Raw genomic sequence first — 18,368 nt, forward strand, 5'->3', positions numbered from 1 at the left:
TAAAAGCAATTGAGGAAACTGTTCTCTTCGCACATTACACGCGCGTTTCAATAACATTTCTCTAACGCAGCTAAACTATTTGATTGTAAGCTGTTTGAATAAGAGGCTATGTAAACATTTACAGAAGGTGTTGTTAGTCCGTTGAATTGCCATGTGGAGATGATTCAATTTTGGTCATTATGAGATTTGTCAGTAATAAGCTGATTTTTATTAAATTTCAAAAGGGACGGCCTGACTGTATTGCTAATAAGCTATTTTTTGAACGATAAATAAAAATACTTTAAAGTCCAACGTTAAAATCTTTGATGAATGTTAAGAGGCGAATGAAATCTTAAAGACCCAAAGTCTCCATTGGTGAACCCGACAGTTAGCCATTTTGTGTTTGCTTTCTTCTTCTCCTTCTTCTTGGCTGCTCAGAATTAAGGACGACGCGTAGACATGGCCAAGTCGTCAAACCGTTTCCAGGAAACTCGGCCTAGGGCTGCAGTCCTCCATCCACATGAGCATGAGACCAGCATCCTCATCACGTGCTCCAGCCAACGTGTCCTACCGGCTTTGACTACCGTCAGGGTATCAGCACCGCCAAACAGCTCAGCTAACTTGTGGTTCATTCTCCACATACCCTGTTCCCCTTCATTCCACAGGCCCTGTTCGCCCACGCTGCCAAAATGGCGAGTGCATTGGCGTCCTCCGTCAGTATAGTCCAGGACTCGCATTCGTAGAGGACTGCCGGACGTATGCGGTAAATCGTACATTTCTTGTGTTGTTTTAGTCATCTGGATCGCAGGAGTTTGTGGAGTCCGTAGTAGGCACGATTCCCCTGAACAATGCGCCTTCAGATTTCGCTGCTTACGTTGTTGTCCGAAGTTACGATCGTACCAAGGTAGCAGAACTCCTCTACCACCTCGAGATCGTCGCCGTCCACTGATACTCTGCTTCCGAGTCGGGCTCTATCACGGTCAGAGTCTCCGGCAAGCAGGTATTTTGTCTTCGTCGCATAGATCCTCAATCCAATTCTATTGGGCTCGCGTTTCAGTCGGATGTACACCGCAGTTTGCTTTCTTATTGGGTGCATTGGTAGTACAATGTTTATTATACAATTTTCAAATAACAATTACCCTATTTCGACATACGATTTCCTCGATGTATTTTGACATAAGCACTACACATACCCCACATCACGAATCAATGGCTTTGTATGCAGTTGAATAGACTACCTTTAGCAATTTCCTTTGCCGATGCAAACACTTCCGGCCATTTTGCTGCCAGCATATGCATTCATTCGATGCTGTCATTTGCGTGTCATTTGCTGTGCATTCATTCGATGCTGTCATGGTGTTTACCGCATTTGAATGATACCAATCAAACTTCAAAAAGACCAGCCCTCCAGTATGTTCTGTTCGACAAAGAAAAAAAAAAAAGGAAAAAAACTCGAGAATCCAATGCACCACTTTCACAACAACATTGAATAACTATGTACGATGCTTGCCGGTTGCGTATTGCCATGTCGCACGTTCATAACATGAAGTGTAATATATTGTACCCCCCTAAAAATGGGGTCTCATCATGTCTAACGTGCTTACTGATGGGTGCGAAATAGAACGCCGCATATTCATTATAATTTGTTGTGTGTGTGTGCTTGACACTATGCCATTTGACGTTCGGCTGTAAATGGTCTTTTAGTCAATCGAATTCTCGAGTGGTGTGCTCTGTATGCGTGTGTGGTGTGGTGTGAAAAAATTTCCTGTCAAAGTTTATTCTTCTAATCTTAGCAGCTTTTCGTCTAACGCCCGACGGTGTTTCGGATTGTCGGCAGTTGGCGAATCGATAATTTGATAACTTATTGATGGATGATGGTTGATCGATACCCGTTGGTATATGCTTACGGTTTGAGACGGTACCAATTTTCGAGTAGACCTCCAAAAGTAAAATTCGAATTTCGTGAAGAATAAGTGGTGTTTCAGCGTTTTTTGTGGCAAGAGTCAAATTACTCGCCCACCTGAAGGGGCAGGCAGGCATGGTTCCGTTCAGCGCGACCTTGTTTCGGTGCTTTGATGGAGCACATTTTAACACGTCAAGCCCCCCGTTTACGTGTGAGGAGTATGCAATTTTACCTGGTTGTTCGATGGGAAGCAGCCAGTAACTGCCTTTCCTTCTTGGTTGATTGTATCGGGCGCTAGAGGCGTTAAGCGCGAGCCGTTCTGTGCTTGTGTGCCTACATCTGCCGGTGCATAGGACGGTTGTGTATTGATAGATGGGATGGTGGGAAGCTAAATTGCATTACAGCGCCACATGCACCTGACAGTTTTGTTGGGCCTGATGGACGGATCCTAGATTGGATGGCTGATTCTCTCCGTGCACTGGGGCACCGATTTTACGAGTACTGCAATTGAATTAGCCGGAGCGATGTTCTTCCGAAATACGTTGGTAGAACCAGGAAACGGAAGAATCACCGAATGATGAGCTCGTCCGACCAAGGCAAGCACCAAGGGGGGACAACGTTCTGACGAGAGGATTTTCCTGAGCCGGATTTGTGTCTACTCAAGTTTTCTGATCAGGAAGTACGATTATATTTGACAGCCACTGTAGTGTCGACGAAGGTATGCACTTCTTTCGTTCTTTGAGAGCAGTTTATGCAGTGCTTCAACACAAATCAAGGACTTTAGAAGTGAAATTATGACTAGGTACCAGGTAAAGCAGCTTGCTTCAACGATTTTTTTGGGCATATCGTTCCATAGGCTTAATAAAATCGAAATTTTACTGGAATATTATGCTAAGGAATGTACGGGAGTTGTCTCTTTCAACATCAATTTATTTTTATCCAGCTCAAGTTATGTTTACCCAGCAACGGTTAAATGCTGGTTACAGAAAGACAATTTAAAAGTTGTACAAATCGGGAATACTTCCGGTGTGCTAATTTGGGAAACGTTTCGCAAAATCATTTCCTTTAACGCTGCAATTCCTACCAGCGAACACGAAGCAATGCAAAGTATCCGCACTATGTGTTCTGACTCATTCGCCTTTTTTTCGGTTGCTAGTACCGTTTTTAGCCAAGTGTAAGTGCCGACAAGCGATTGAAAAAGCAAAAAAAAAAAAAAAAAGATGTAAACGCAATCATGCGATCAACAGCAGTACGATCGGAAGCATTCCAAGTTGTCGCCGTAAGCGACGACGGGCGCATTTTTCGTAGCCGTCGTCGATCATTCGACGGGTAATTAGGTATGCATCGGCGCATGTTGCACGCTAGTGTGCTTTGTTTGTACGCGCCCGTCTTTCGGTACGGTACCACTGTTGGACGGGGATTCTATTCTGGCCCGTTCCAGCTCCAGCCAGCCGGGCATGCAAAACATGCGTCCGAATTCGGATGATGACTTCATGTGTAACGGGAGTGTAGCGGTGTTTCTGTGTTTCTTTCACTCGGAGTATTAGTCATTCTTGGGAAGATACACACTTGAGACTGATACCAGCCGACTGTGTGCTTGTGGTTCAGTCTGATCGAAGATAGATACTTGTTGGCGGCTAATAATAGGACACACCGTTTGTAGCACTTCAATGCACCAATATGAGCAAGGAAATAACCCAAATGGATCTGTCCATTGAACGAATTTTTTATTTAGATGCCAAAGCTATTGTAGCGTGTAATTTTATTTATTTTTGGTATGTTGAAATTTATATCTGTAACTAATAAGAACACAAATCCAACCTTTTTTCTATCTAGAGAAAATAAAAATTAAGCAAAATTGTTGTTCATCAAATAAAGCTAATCAATTATACATTGCAATCAATCAAGAAATACTCCTCTCTAATGGTCTTTAGAGATCATTTAGTGGGTACAATTAGGTGTAGTATGCTTAAGGAAATTTCATTTCAAGTATTGATGTGTAACGTGAATGTACACGGTGTGCACGATAAATTTGGCAGTTCCTGCGGGAATTGAAAAAAAATATTTTTCTTGTTTTAATGAAGCCAATAAGAAAAAAAAAATTTTCTACGAAGTTTAGCTAACCATGTTGGCTGCACAAATTACTCAAAGTAACCAGCCTCGGCGTCGATGACCGTCTGTATCCGCTTCCGGAACTTCCGGGAGGCCAAAAATTGGGGTGATAAAGTCGTAAAAACTGTCTTTAAGTCATTTTTGCGATTTGGTGGCCGTGTGACAAGGTGCCGAATCTTGTTGCCACACGTACGGCCTAGCATTGGCCACTTTGGTTATCCAGAGCTTGACGACCGTGTCCAGCAGCTTCACATAGCCGTCCGCATTCAACCTCAGGCCCTCAAAGGCCTCAGGCTCGAAGAATTGTCGAAAAACTCGTCGTACCGTAAGCAATCCGATCGCCTTTAATGCACACTGCGCCGATGTCTTGATGTCCCGGTTTGTGTGTCCGGCGCGGATCACAATGATACACGTAATTAGCTTCACGCTATAACTCAATCACGAACTACAAACGAAATGGTCAAGTGTCCAATTTATCTTGCACAAGGTGTAATGTAGCGCTAGGCAGACTTTTTGGAAATTCTTAAATTTTTGCTTTTATTTTTTAAGACACAAATTTGAAGGCTCTGCTCAATAAAGTTTAGTCAAGTGTTAAAAGGTGCTGCCAATTATTGTCCAAGAAAGTAGTTCAAAAAGGAGAAAAATGCCATACAAATACTGCAGTACGTAGTCAAAAAGTTTTGACTACACCTTATCAACCCAGATAAAATAGTAAATTGAATAATTATAATAATGCTCCACGTGACTGCACACTCCAATAGTAATAGACACCAATTATGAAGACGTTGAATTAATTTAATATGTCATATCTACCCAACCGTGTAACGCCACATTTGTTGACAATGCATAGTAGAGTGAGTTTTGCGGTTTGTGACAAGAAAAAAAAAGAATAAACATGAATAAAAAATCACATTCGTTCCGGTCGTGGTGCCAGCCAAATGTCGCACGAGCAAAACGCGCCACTAGACCTAGACCAATGGTCGACAACCGGCTAATATAGAAATGGAAGACTAACCGAAAAAGGTCATTTTGTTCCATTTTGTTTTTGGGATTCTTGTATTGGGTTGGGGAAAAAAAATCGCCAAGAAAAATATTATTTTGATATGTTGGACGTCGTGATTTATTTTTTTAATTTGTTGTCACTATTTTATGAAGATTGTTTAATTATTTCTAAAGCTCGATTGCTTTTCATGCTGTTTTCGCAAGTACCAGGTGTTGAAAGCTTAACTAAATCAATACCAACGGCGGTCAGACATGCAATAGCGACGCACCTGCCGAGTAGAGTGTGCCACCAAACAATGGCCAAAAGTGTGATGATTAATCGCAATGGTAGACGGATATAGCGATAAAGAAAAATGCCACCAAATGTGATTTGGAAGTGGTGATAGTAGTAACAGCAGCAGCAGCAGCCGCAATCCTGACGCAGAAAGTGTCTAATGAGTCTTGGCAGTCAACCGGAAATCGCAACGGATGAAAGCGGACGTAGCGAATAATGAAACTATTTTTAACTAGATGGAATTACGGCTGGCGGTTGATTAAGCGCAGTTAATTGATCGAAGCACAGACAGAGGACGATAATGGATAATTGTCCTAAACGTCTGTTTATTTTCGTTCGTGCACTATTTGTGTCGAATTTTTCTAAGTGTAAGAGACGGGAGTGTCAGAAATCGAAGTGGAGCTTTTTAGTTAACACAGTTAACGAAAGTTAACGAATATACAATAACAGAATTAAATCCATCACAGCTTACATCCTACGACATGATTTAACTGATCCATTTCTTACTAATGACTAATTAGACATTCAGGAAAGCCAAACCCCTTTCCCATCCAATCAATCTGTGGGGCATTGCTTCTGCTTTGGATTATTGAGTTATTCCGAGCACGTACATAAAATATTCACATAATTAAAGCAACTAACCGCGTCGTAACACCACACCGATCGATAGATCGATCTGGTGGTATGTGTCGGGTCGTGAAAATCTATGCTATGGAGTTTAGGAGCTTAATCGTATGGCGTGCGACGGTGCTGATGTGATTTATGTAACCGATGGCTATACATGACTTTGAACCTCCGAGTTCGATAATTGTTGTGATGAATAAAATGACTAAAAGTGTGATTTTATGTTTCATTCTATTTATTCCACAGATTCTACCGAAATCAGTAGTGCAATGCCGTGAATGCGTTTATGCTATCCGTAGCTCCTGGAATCAACGACAAGTTTATTGTGTGTGGGTATGTAACTTAGAATAGCAACAACTAAATTATGTTTTATTTTCAATTATTTATGCTTTAAGTGCGGCGGCTTGCGTCATATTGTCATAATGTTTTATTATTGTTGGTTTATGTTTTATTTCATTTAATTATTTTAGTATGACGCCGTATTGTCCGGTTTATTTTTTATTTATTTATAGTTTTTATCAAGTATGACGGGAGCATCGCCGTATTTTCAACACTGTGTGCGATGACTAAAACAATGAACATAATTCATAAGACAGAAGAAATTTTTTTTGTGTAGAGATATAAAATAATTGTATCTCACAACTTCTTTGAAAGCTTACTGTATTTTAAATATCATTTCACAACGGTTCTTGTGAGACTATGTAAAATGGAGATAGGGATAGAGAGATATTTATTTTAATTTATGCATTTTATTTACTAAATTTATTTATTAACAATTGATTATGACGGTCCAGTGCCGTATTGTCAACAGCGCTTGTGTTGAATAAATTTTATGATCTTATTGGTATGGCATTTCATCCTTATTCTTTGCCTTATCCCGAGCATACTCGGTTGAATTTAAGCTTTTTAACATTTTTGAAATTCTCATTCATACCGGTTTTTAGCCTGAACAAAAATTCTTAGTCTCATTTATGGTAGAGACCTTTGATACTTTTAATTTAAAATTATTAAGGGCGGCCCGGTGGTGTAGGCGACAGCGGTGCCGGTCTTCAAACGGCATGACCGTAGTTCAAATCCCGTCCGGACCGTCCTCCTGTAGTGAAGATTGATTAACCAACTACGTGGTATCGGCAGTCTAGTAAGCCATTCCGATGGTCGGCATGACTTTAGAGATCGTTAAGCCAAGAAGAAGAAGAAGAAGAAGAAGAATTACCTTGAAAATAATTTGAATTCATAGAGCTTACTACTCTTACATAATAAATTAAGCCTATTTGCTATTCTTAAAGGACTAGCAGTACATTTTCCTTTGTAGGAAGTGAGAGTGTCGTACATATTTTCGCTGATAAATGGTAAATTGGTTCTTGTGTGTATGTCCCATGTACTAAGCCAAGAAGGTAAATTCAATATAAGCTTCAAACATTTGTTTTGTTGCCCTTGGATTTTTGTTTTTTATGTGATGCTACACAAGTGATCCGGATAGGTAACGCTCTTAAGGCTCTCTTGTAAATTCTTAAGCCTCTATTCTCTTCAGCGTTGGGCTCGAGAGTTGCAAATTCCAGATTTCATAAAGAAATTTAGGCAAACGGATTTAAACTCTAAAAAGAATAAAAGGAATTGAGGTTCTTCTAGGAATAACACGTTGGACATTAATAGAATAAAATGACACTAGTCGAAAGTCACTTTCCGGTCAATAACCGGTCATCGAATGACTAGATTTATCGGTACCATGTAGTTGGATAGTCACACTTCGGGGGCACGGTCCGGATGGGATTTGAATTCTTGTCCTGCCGCTGTCGCCTTATCATCGAACCGCCCAAACGACAAATAAAACTTTAAAATCTTGTCTATCTTTTCAATAAAATTCTCATAAACAATCTGTAATTTCTAAGGCAGAATAATTCAAATGATCATATGATCATGTTAAAGTTCGTGTTCTATTACTAATAGAATCCAAATTATCAAATATTATATCTCGTTAAATATGAAGCGTTGTTAATTAATAACAAACAAAAAATCACAATGCTTTAAACAATACCAACACGATGCATATGCTCTCGATCAATCATTAACCAATCTTCCTAATGGTCTTGCTGAAAAGGTGTTAAATACATCAAACTTGTCGAGGATCTATCGAATGCTCTGTGAATGGAACAAATAAACAACCGAGTTCCTTGTCGCCAACCTCCAACCAGTTGCAATCCTCGCCCCAATTTAGACGCGATTTTTATGAATGATTTTATAGTGTAGGTGAAAGCTAAAACACCCAACCCCACGGAGGCACGAACCTCAGCCCCATCGATGTATGGGTGCGTGAGCAGCAGTTCAATGTTCTCGGACGGCCGGGGCATTCTGGTTCGTACGCGTGGGTCGAGATGATCGAAGAGAAAATAAAGGAAACCTCTTTCTAATTCTCTTAACCACTCCAAACGGTGCAAAACTTTTAGCGAGAGCATTGAAGTGGCAATGGATTATGGAAATTGTTTCCGAAACCCGTTGGATTTTTGCTCCAAACTGCTGCGAGTGGCAGAGACTTTGAAAGCTGTTTCTATTTTCTCCCAGCTGGAGAATTTAGACTCTCGCTCCGAATGACATTCGGAGTCGTGTTTATGCTTCGCTCGCTGCCTTAAAACCGTGTAGGCAAACGGTTAGTGTCACTATTACGGTTTTCAAACACTTTCGTCGCCTTGGTGCAGACACCCCTGGCTGGGGCGAAGGGAACTCACTGGTGTGGGCTGTTTATAGTACCCTTCCCCGGTGGGTTCCTTCCCTTCAGCTTTTCCAATACCGTTTGTTTGTTATGGTAACACTGGTGTTTGGTTCGCTTTCCCATTCGATTGCATCGTTCCGTTTCGAGTCTCCGCGACCCGGTAAGTGATACGCTTTACCTCGTACTCGTACTTAGGGTGGAAATGGGTTGAAGAGGGTTGGGTGTACTACACAATGCATCCTTATCTAGAGCGCACCGTTCGGGTGGCCTTTGATGGAAACAACCCCCGAACAGCCTACCGAACTGTAGTTGCTTGTAGTGTTTGCAAGTAAAGCTCGGGCATGGAAAATGCACTTGTTTTTCGGGAACCGTGTTCCGGGATCGGTTGGTCGATGAAAAATTAGGTTATAGCCAGTCAGACCATGGTGTTGGTCTGCAAGAGAAGCGCGATTAGTTTCATCGTGCGGATGTTTTGTGGTTAGTTTGGTGGTATAAAGGTGCAATAACGTAAGGGTTTTTTATCGAGAAAAGGACGCCATCATTGAATGGAATATTCAAATGGAATGGAATTGAATATTTTTTCATGGATGGACCTAGTTGTGCGTTTGTGTGTTTTTTAAAGTCTGCTTTAAAAAGTCCTAAACATTTATTGGCTGACTTTGTAACATCGTACAATGGTGCTCCAAATAATCCAATGTGCGGCTTGTTTCTACTACAATGTACTGTTGTGAAGTTGTGCAAAGAAGCTTATAGTTGAATCTTAATTCAAAAACAGTACTTGATAGTGGAAGAATATCAGTGAATAAATGGGAAGATCTACGCATATTTTCGCGGATTTGTTCCTCTTTTAGTGCAGTGTGAACCAGTGTTCAATCTACGCCTGTTTTTTTTTTTAAACCAAAAGTGACCTTGTCCGTTGCATTTTGCTGAAACCTTTGTGGATAACAGTGTCCAGTGGTGTCGTTACCACTGCCAGACGACCGACAGCCTCAAGCAGCAGTGGGACGGAATGTTGTGTCGCAGGCAGCACCAAATATGGCAACGTCGTCGCAGTTATGTTGCCGCCGAGGTCGGTGCAACATTGCCACCATAAATTGCGGTGCTACTCGCTGGCGTGGAACCGTGGGCTGTTGCGTCTGTTGCTAAATCCTCTACAGTCCGACGGACAAGCAAACAAAAACGACAGCAAAAAAAAAAAGAAAAGAGCCCCACCAAAACCTGTAGATAGAGCCACCGGGTACTTGATTTCAGCGTAGCGTTGGGAGAGTGCATCGTTGACGTTGTTGACGTTGCCTTCCGCTGCCGACGAGGGAACATGAACAACTTCCAGCGGCTCAGCTTGTACAAGTATGTTTAGTTTCTCTCTGTGCTAGTTTTTTTTTTTTTTGTAGAAGTGCGAATTCTAAAAAGAACCGCATCCTTCAATTGGTTTGTAATAATCATTGCAGTGTGTTGAAAAGTTTTGCGTCGAGCCCACCAGCAGCCTTTTTTTAGCTTTGCCTTGTTAGTCTTGAAATGGGGACAGCCTTGCCCGATTTGGAAGAAAGTCGTCAGTACGCACGCCTCCCAAGCTTGAAACTTAACCTTATAAAGGCATCGACCGCTTGTTGCACACCCATCGCTTCAAAGCCTTTATCGACTTAAAAACCTGCTAGGTCACGCCGGCTATCGAAAACCTTACTAGACTTATTGATACCACGATCCACGAAAACGATTCCGGATTTCAACCACGGTCCTGCCGTGTGGACACTATCGGCGCTGTCACCTCATCCATCGAACCGCCTAAAAGTTTGACAAAGATCCCAAAACATAAGAGTGCTCGGCTGGTGTCACTGAGTCTCTACACTCGGCGATTAACTTAACAAAAGTCAAAAAGATGTTTTTCAAAAGCGTCATGAAAGGCTTCATCCTAGATTACTTCCACACGGATTCGTTTCAGGCATGGGCATGGATATTCTTCATCAATGATAAGTTTTCTCTAATTCTTAAATAGAACTTTCATAGCCTTCAAATCACCAGAAAAAAGAGCTTCAGTTTTTCTCATAAGTTTCAGCTGCATTTCAAAGAACGGTCAACATTGTTTAATGACCGGAACCTGCCCCTCATTATAATCTTTGTACTCAAAGTAGCTATTGCCAGTGTCCAGAATGTTTGCAGACGTTTGTAGTGTCGTTTTTAAATATTATAATGTATAACTGCGTAAGGAAAACCTCGTGGTATTTTACGTTTTAATAATAATAAATAAATTTTTTGTCTGATCGGACAGAATTTCAGCTTATAATGTCTAACTTGATCTGTCTTATCGAAAATTCTTCTTTATTTGATTTGAGTATGACGGCTCTACGCCGTATTGTTATATCGAAAATCCTACCCCAATAATTATACCGAAATTTCTCAATATAATCCAAGTTTCTTCATCTTCTTGGCTTAACGACCTTTAAGGTTACGCCGGCCATTGAATGGCTTACAAGACTTGCTGATACCACGTAGCTGAATAGTTGGTCCTCACTACGAGAACCCTCGTCCTGTCGTCGCCTACACCACCGGGCCGCCCCCGGTCCGGTAATTTAATACATAGGAAATAAGTAATTTAATCCAACTTTAAATTATTTATTTCCTATGTATGTGAGAAAGAGGTTCAGCACCCCTGACTAAGGTATTAAAAAGCGCGATAGTAGCCAGAAGACAGGCAGTACCGATCCAAGCGTCAAAGTATCGACATCATAGAAAATAAATTCCTATTCAGACCAATATATTCCTTTTCTACATGTATATTTCATTTTTCTTAATGCTAAATTCCTTGCTTTTTTCCTCGAAGGTTTTTGGCTATTGCTGCTGTGCATCAATTAATAACTTAATTAACAATTAATTTAAATGTTTGGTATGGTCTGGTAGAAGTCGACAGTAGTGGCTCCGGTCTTCACACGGCAATTGAAACAGGATTTAATTCTCATCCGGACAGCTCACCCATAGCTGGGAACTGACTATTCAACTATCGTGGTATCAGCAAGTCTTGTAAGTCATTCGATGACCGGCATGATCTCGAGATTCTTTAAGCCAAGAAGAAGAGAAGAAGAACAATTAGATTGTAAATAAATTAGGTGACTCAGAAGGCAACAAATAGTTAGGTGACTCGTTAGGACGCAGAGTTATCGAATTACTACATCCAGTAAATGTTGTCATGCATTGATTTTGCTATTGTTTGTTACGTTTCTAATTTTGCATAACTTAGTTAATAACAGTTTCTCGTGCTTCCTTGATTGTATTCAACCTCGAGAGGTCTTGTCCTGCCATTTCTTGGTTTTGTTGTCTTAACCCTTAGCTGGATAGTCAATTTCTGCGTTCGAGTAGGCGGTCCTGATGGGATCGGATTCTCGATACTGCCTTCCGACGGCTGAAGAACCTTCAGAAAGTAATAATAGTTTAACTGCCATTATTAATTGTAAACATTGTTTTAGCTCAGCGCTGCGGCTCAAAGTACATAAGAGAAGGAAATAGCTTGTAATTATTCTTGTAACGTTCGTGCCTTTCCGCTAGGTTGCTGATGGTTGTTTTCGACAGCAGGATCATGTGAATGGATTTTTATTTTGCATTTAATTATTAATTTTTTTTCTTCGCTTTTGAAACCTGTTACTTCCACCGATTTTTAGAAGTAGTTTTAATTCAGCCGTTTACGGATTGCGGCCGCTTTCGTGTACTTTTGATTTTATTCTCAAACTTAATTAAAGTGTATACCTCGTTATCAAGCAATGCGATCACTGATACAATGGCAAATGTTCCGAACCACAATATGACAGTAATTTCGTAGTCTCTCCAGCGCTTTCGTGACCTGAATTAACCTGTCCTTTTACTTCACACTACCAACTGGGGGAAAACGGATGTAGCATAAAGTTGGCACCCCACACGGGGTTTTCCATTCACCAAACGTCAGGCAAACGTCGTAAAGAAATTCTGGCCGGAAGGAAGCACCTCCAATGGGTGGTCCTGCAAAATGGAAAGGCAAACGCTACACCGCGCCTATCGTGTGTTGTTTTTCTTTCTTCCTTGCTGCTCCGTTAAACGCTCGTGTAGGGAAACGGGCATGTAATTGTTGCTTAGACCAGCCAACGTTGTACCTTGGTGTTTGTTGTTTAGTGGAGCGGTGGGAGTTAGGACTGAATGTTGTTTGCAACATGACAGCCCAACGTCAACCGCAGTTAATACCGTGGGTATATAGAAGATCGAGTGTGCTCGAGTGGAGGAGCAGCGCACAACAGCACAAACAGAGCAAAAAGCCACCTAAACAACACACGCCGACAACGGTCGGCGTATGCGGTGTCCTTTGTGATTTTAGCTTGGGACGCACATTCCGATATTCGCGTGCCGTTGTAACAATCCCGGTAAGCGATCCAGGGCAACCGGTGATTGGTATGTTGGAGGTTGGGCGGTGTTTTTTTTCCTGGTAGAAGGGTGAACCGGTAGGAAGACTCTCGTTTTGGGCCTTGCCACGCTGTAACACATTCGATAACCGAATCAGTCGAACTCGGGATTCCTTACAGTGCAGATGCAAGTTTAGAATTTGTGTAGCAATTCGTGAACAGATTTTATTAGTGATTAGTGTAATTTTTCATATCTTCTGCATATCTTGTATACGACGTTTGCATCCTTCAAACATTGTATACGATAATTTCATAGTGGCACCTTGTATACAGTGCAGTGTTTGAATATTCAAAACTGTTTCTGGATATATTCCGGTTCTGTGCAGCAAATATTTTTCGTCCAAAAATGAGACTACGCGAACAGCTGGCACGAGAAATTTTCGACCCAAGTTCCTGCTTAAGTCAAAACATTATCATCCGGGAGATGGTATTACAACATAAGGAAAAAATGTAACGTATTCCATCCAGTGGTCGATATCCTACTATCGTATGTAATTCACGAAAGTTTGCTCAGGAAATGACAGGAACTTTACAGTGATTTTAGATGTTTTTTATAATTTTTTTGATTTTATAACTTGATGAAAAAAAGATCCAACTATATTCTTTAAAAGGACAATACGGCAATGTGCCGTTATACTTAATAATTAATAAAATATATTCATTTAAAAGTGCTCAAGAAAAAAGTAAAACAACAGAGAAATTCGTACTAGTCAATCCCTCAACCTTACAACCCCTGTACGAAAAACTAGAACATTGAAAAGCCAATGAACTTATTAAAAGGATAATCGTGTCGTTCCATAATAAACGATGACCGGCGACTCCCAACCGATATGACTAATCGAACATAAATTATTACCCTTCTATTAGTGAAGCATCGGGAAGCAGCTGGTGTGAGTCGAATTGTTGTGTATACAACCGTCATGCAGTTGAGTTTATATCAGCGACCCGTGATGACTGGCGGGTGAATTCATAATCTGTGGTTTTCGAGGGAATTCCCCATACCCAAAATAAAAGGCTGAAAAAGGGTAGTTCGATAACGTGTAGTGGCATTAGAAATTATGAATTGATTATGAGTGGAGGAGTTTCCGATCGGCGGGAATATATGTTTTTGGTGAATCGAGGGGATTGTGTCCTCCTTTTTCCATATTAAAAATATCGTTCGTTGTGACGTTGTGTCTGATTGTGTTTTTTTTTTGCTTCATTCTACTTTCAGGCGGAAACTAAACGGGTACTCCAGTTTGGATTTATTCGTTATGCCTATAACCGACAAACCGCGATTAAATCACTCACAAAAGTAAGTATGCAGTCAAATAATTTTTCATCTCTCACTCCCCAAAAATATTGTATGGGCCTGATGACTTTGGGTATGATTATTTATGACTCCAAGCCACCGTTAAAATTTATTATTGAAGTTCTGTTTGAAACTGACGTATAATTCTTCTGGTTATGCTTCTTTTTTCAGTGCCAAAAAAATCATACCAGCCACACCCAACCCATGGGTCGCCGGTGGTCCACCGGGTGGTAAAGACGCTGTTCTCGTGTTCCGTACCTACGCGCTTTCACCTGCAGCTTCGGAGAATGGGTCGGATCTATGCTCCGGTGGCAGCCCATCAGTGACACCCTCATCGGAAACCGCTTCGAGCCAATACCCATCTGATGCAGCAGCTAAGAACGCTAGTTCGTCAACAGCTCGGCTGGCCGGGTTGAAGAACGCACAGAAATCATCTTCCACTGTCCCCAATTCTACACTGCCTAAAAATTTTAACGTTCAACGTAAAACACGCAGTACGGCACCGAGCAGAAGCAGCACTACCGAGGACGACGAAGAGGAAGAGGGCGAAGCCGGCGAGGAAGAAGAGGATGACGAAGAGGAAGAGATTGAGCGGGCGGCCAGAGATGAAGACGCACAAGACGAAGACGAGCCAGACGAGGGTGAGGGTAACGAGGACGAGGATGATGGAGAAGAAACGGACGCCGGTACAACATCACAGGAGGAATCGAGTCCTGTCAAAGGGAAAGCAGCAAAAGTTGCTACACAAGAACCTCGCACCAACATGTCCAAAAAGCGTCAACTCGAATCATCCTCGTCCTCCAGCTCGCTCAGCAATGCATCCATGTCGAGCGTGAAGGGTGGTGGTTCGGGAGATGAAATAGACACGGAAATGTCAACTTCCAAATCGGAACCTGCGCTTGCAATGGCCGCTCTAGATAAGAAACCGGCCGCCCATCGCAAGCACAAGGAAGACAACAAGGAGAATCAACAAACTGCACCAACGAAAACGGAAATGCCCGCTGCACAGTTAAACATTTGCTACAAGTTTATCAATACCGAAACTCGGCTGTTGCGAAAAATCCTTAACGCACACGGTATGGGCGAAAGTGGTCCGGAGTGTAATGACTTTAATCTGCTGTGGACGGGCATCCATCTGAAGCCGGACATTTTGCGCAATTTAGCCCCGTATCAGAGAGTGAACCATTTCCCTAGGTGGGTGCGAATAATAGTGGTACAGGTTTAAATGTTGGTATGCAATTAATCGCAAGATGTAACAAGCTTTCCAGCATGCAAATAGTTACTTCTTGGAATTGTGCGGCTATAATTTAACTTCATTTAATTTTAGGTCCTACGAGTTGACACGCAAAGATCGTCTATACAAAAACATCGAGAGGATGCAGCATCTGCGGGGCTATAAGCATTTCGATATCGTACCACAATCGTTTCTACTGCCACAGGATTATAAGGAACTGATAGCGGCGCACAATAAGTGTCGAGGACCGTGGATCGTCAAACCGGTTGCCTCTAGCCGAGGACGTGGTATTTTCATAGTCAATTCGGTAAGAGCTTTTGCCGGTCGCGTTTAGCTACGGTAAACAGTTTAACTAATTCTGTTTGCTCAATTTTTCTCGTCATTCTTCAGCCGGATCAGATATCATCGTTCGAACAGGTTGTGGTGGCAAAGTACATTTCCGATCCACTCTGCATCGATGGGCACAAGTGTGACATACGCATCTATGTCGCCGTGACCTCGTTCGATCCACTCATCATCTACATCTACGAGGAGGGTCTGGTCCGGCTGGCCACCGTCAAGTACGATCGGACGGCGGAAAACCTATGGAATCCGTGTATGCATCTGTGCAACTATAGTATCAACAAGTATCACACCGATTACATACGGTCGAGTAACGCCGGCGAAGAGGACGTCGGGCACAAGTGGACGCTGAGTGCGCTGTTGAGGCACCTCCGCAGCCAGGGTTGCAACACTGAGCAGCTGATGCTCGCGATCGAGGATTTGATCATAAAGGCGATCTTCTCCTGCACGCAGCCAATCGTATCCGCCTGCCGGATGTTTGTACCGCACATTGGCAACTGCTTTGAGCTGTACGGCTTTGACATCTTGATCGATGATATGCTGAAACCGTGGCTGCTGGAGGTGAACCTCTCGCCGTCACTCGGCTGTGATACACCGCTTGACACGAAGGTGAAAGCCTCGATGCTGACCGATCTGCTCACGATGGTGGGCATACCGGCCATCAGTCCGCTGCAGAAGGCGTGCTACGATAGTAAGGGCCAGAAGATACGTAACCTTACCACACCTTACCGGCGTGTAAATTCGGCCGATTTTGTGCACACCAGTGGAAGGAAGGATGGCACCGGAACTGCTGGTGGTGGTAATCAGCAACAGCATCAAGGGAAAGGAGAAGGTGGTGGCGGTGGTGGTGCTAAGCTGCAGACGACCCTGAGCGCACTGACGGCAGAGGAACTAAAGATCGTCCGCTTTGCACGGTCACAGTACGAACGACGGGGTGGTTTTGTGCGAATTTTCCCCACAAGCGACAGTATGACCCGGTACGGTTCGTTGCTGGATCCAATCACGGGCATTCCAACGTCAGCCATCACCTCCTCCAGCAGTGGCACCTACTTGATGATTATACCGCACAACTACAATCAGATGTTACACTCGCAGCTTTTTCCACCCGGCAGCGAGACGGAGAATCGCATTGTGCATCGCATCCAGAAGTATGAGCGTGCCCTGGAAAGCTCACTGCCAATTACGATCGGCCCGAAGCATACCGCACCAAAGTGTGTGGATGAAGCGAAGCGGCTACGTTTACAGGTACGCAAACTGATCGAAAATGGGCACGAGATGAGCATTCTGCAAGCTCGGCGTGCTTTTGGCTACTATCTTGAGTACATCCTGAAGCGTCTATCGTCCGAACCGAAGCACAGCCACGAGGAGCTTGTAATGAAGTTTCTGTACCGTGTCGGGGCCCACATGAAGACGCCTTTCTTTTTTCGCAACTTCGGCAACAAAGCGCTCGGCAAGGACCGTGGTGCAATGGTGGCCAAACAGCTGGGCGATTATTTGCATCTGTACAACAAAGAGACGGAATCGTACGTGGATGTGTTTGATATTGTGGGCATGCTGCCGATAAAGTTGTTCGATGAATTTCTGATGCAAGCGAGCGAGGCGGATCTCGAGTCCGTGCTGACACTGCACACCAATCTTACGCAACAGATGCCGTTCCTGTACAGTGGCTGCTCAACCAGTATTCCACCGGCGCCACCGATACCGGTCGGTGCGCACGGTTTTCTGAAGGCGCTTCCGAGCATGGCTCCGGGCGGCGCAAATAAGGAGCTGATACGATTGGATCCATTTTATCGGCGGGTTGAGAGTCGGTTACCACTTGGTGCACGTGTAAGTGGACTATCGGAAGCACGCGGTGGGGGTGTTGGTGAGTCAAAAAGCTCGGCCCGCCTTTCACCGATGAAAAAGAAACCTCCGATCGGAAGTATGGTGAAATCGTCCCGCGAGCGTGAGCAGCGTTCCAACTGGCTTTACTGAGCTGAGGTAGCATGTAAGAGTAGTATTTATTTGTTGTACGTTATTTTTTATAATTCTTTTTTAGTCGAATCGTGTGTTGTTTTGTTTCGTGTAGGTAGAGTACTGTGTCCTAAATGTTAGTGTTATGTTTTCGTTTCTGTTAAATTATTTTCTCCCTGTGTTTCATTTTCTGCGCCCCAACGCTATGCTTAACGTATGCATTAAAAGAAAGTGACAAAAATGTTCCAATTTTTCTTGCGATTTCGCTGTCTTTTTGCTGTCAATGTATATTAACTACATACCGTCAAAATGTGAGAACTTTACATTTACACAAAATTTACAGTTGCTCGAACGAGAGCAGTAAAACTTCTTTGCATAAAAGTTTGTTCGTACTATTTACTGGCCTCTCTGGAGAAAGAAAAGTTTGTAGAATGGAAGCCTGGATCTGAAGAGAAATAATTGCAACGACGAGGAGGTCAAAATCAGTGATGAATTGATGAAACAAGCGACCTTTCAACAAGAAAAAGGT

General features: G+C 42.7%; 2 protein-coding genes across 2 annotated transcripts in view; one reads left to right on the forward strand and one right to left on the reverse strand.

The window, feature by feature from the left end:
- Positions 1–18,368, reverse strand: part of LOC126557318 (serine/threonine-protein kinase Pink1, mitochondrial) — a 251,977-nt gene that overhangs the window by 208,230 nt on the left and 25,379 nt on the right. The gene's annotated exons all lie outside the window — the stretch shown is intronic.
- On the forward strand, positions 6,141–17,860 carry LOC126556868 (tubulin polyglutamylase TTLL5). The gene is made up of 5 exons (XM_050212407.1): positions 6,141–6,227; positions 14,233–14,313; positions 14,482–15,504; positions 15,638–15,851; positions 15,935–17,860. The coding sequence occupies exons 1-5, from the start codon at positions 6,181–6,183 to the stop codon at positions 17,858–17,860; spliced, it is 3,291 nt and encodes a 1,096-aa protein (XP_050068364.1). The 5' UTR covers positions 6,141–6,180.

The sequence above is a fragment of the Anopheles maculipalpis genome, chromosome 2RL (assembly GCF_943734695.1).
Source record: "Anopheles maculipalpis chromosome 2RL, idAnoMacuDA_375_x, whole genome shotgun sequence".
Taxonomy (NCBI): Eukaryota; Metazoa; Arthropoda; class Insecta; order Diptera; family Culicidae; genus Anopheles; species Anopheles maculipalpis.

Coding starts and splice junctions, on each gene's coding strand:
- LOC126556868 (XM_050212407.1), top strand. CDS start 6,181: ATGCTATCCGTAGCTCCTGGAATCAACGACAAGTTTATTGTGTGTGG. Junction 6,228..14,232: donor GACAAGTTTATTGTGTGTGG/GTATGTAACTTA, acceptor TTCTACTTTCAG/GCGGAAACTAAACGGGTACT. Junction 14,314..14,481: donor CGATTAAATCACTCACAAAA/GTAAGTATGCAG, acceptor TTCTTTTTTCAG/TGCCAAAAAAATCATACCAG.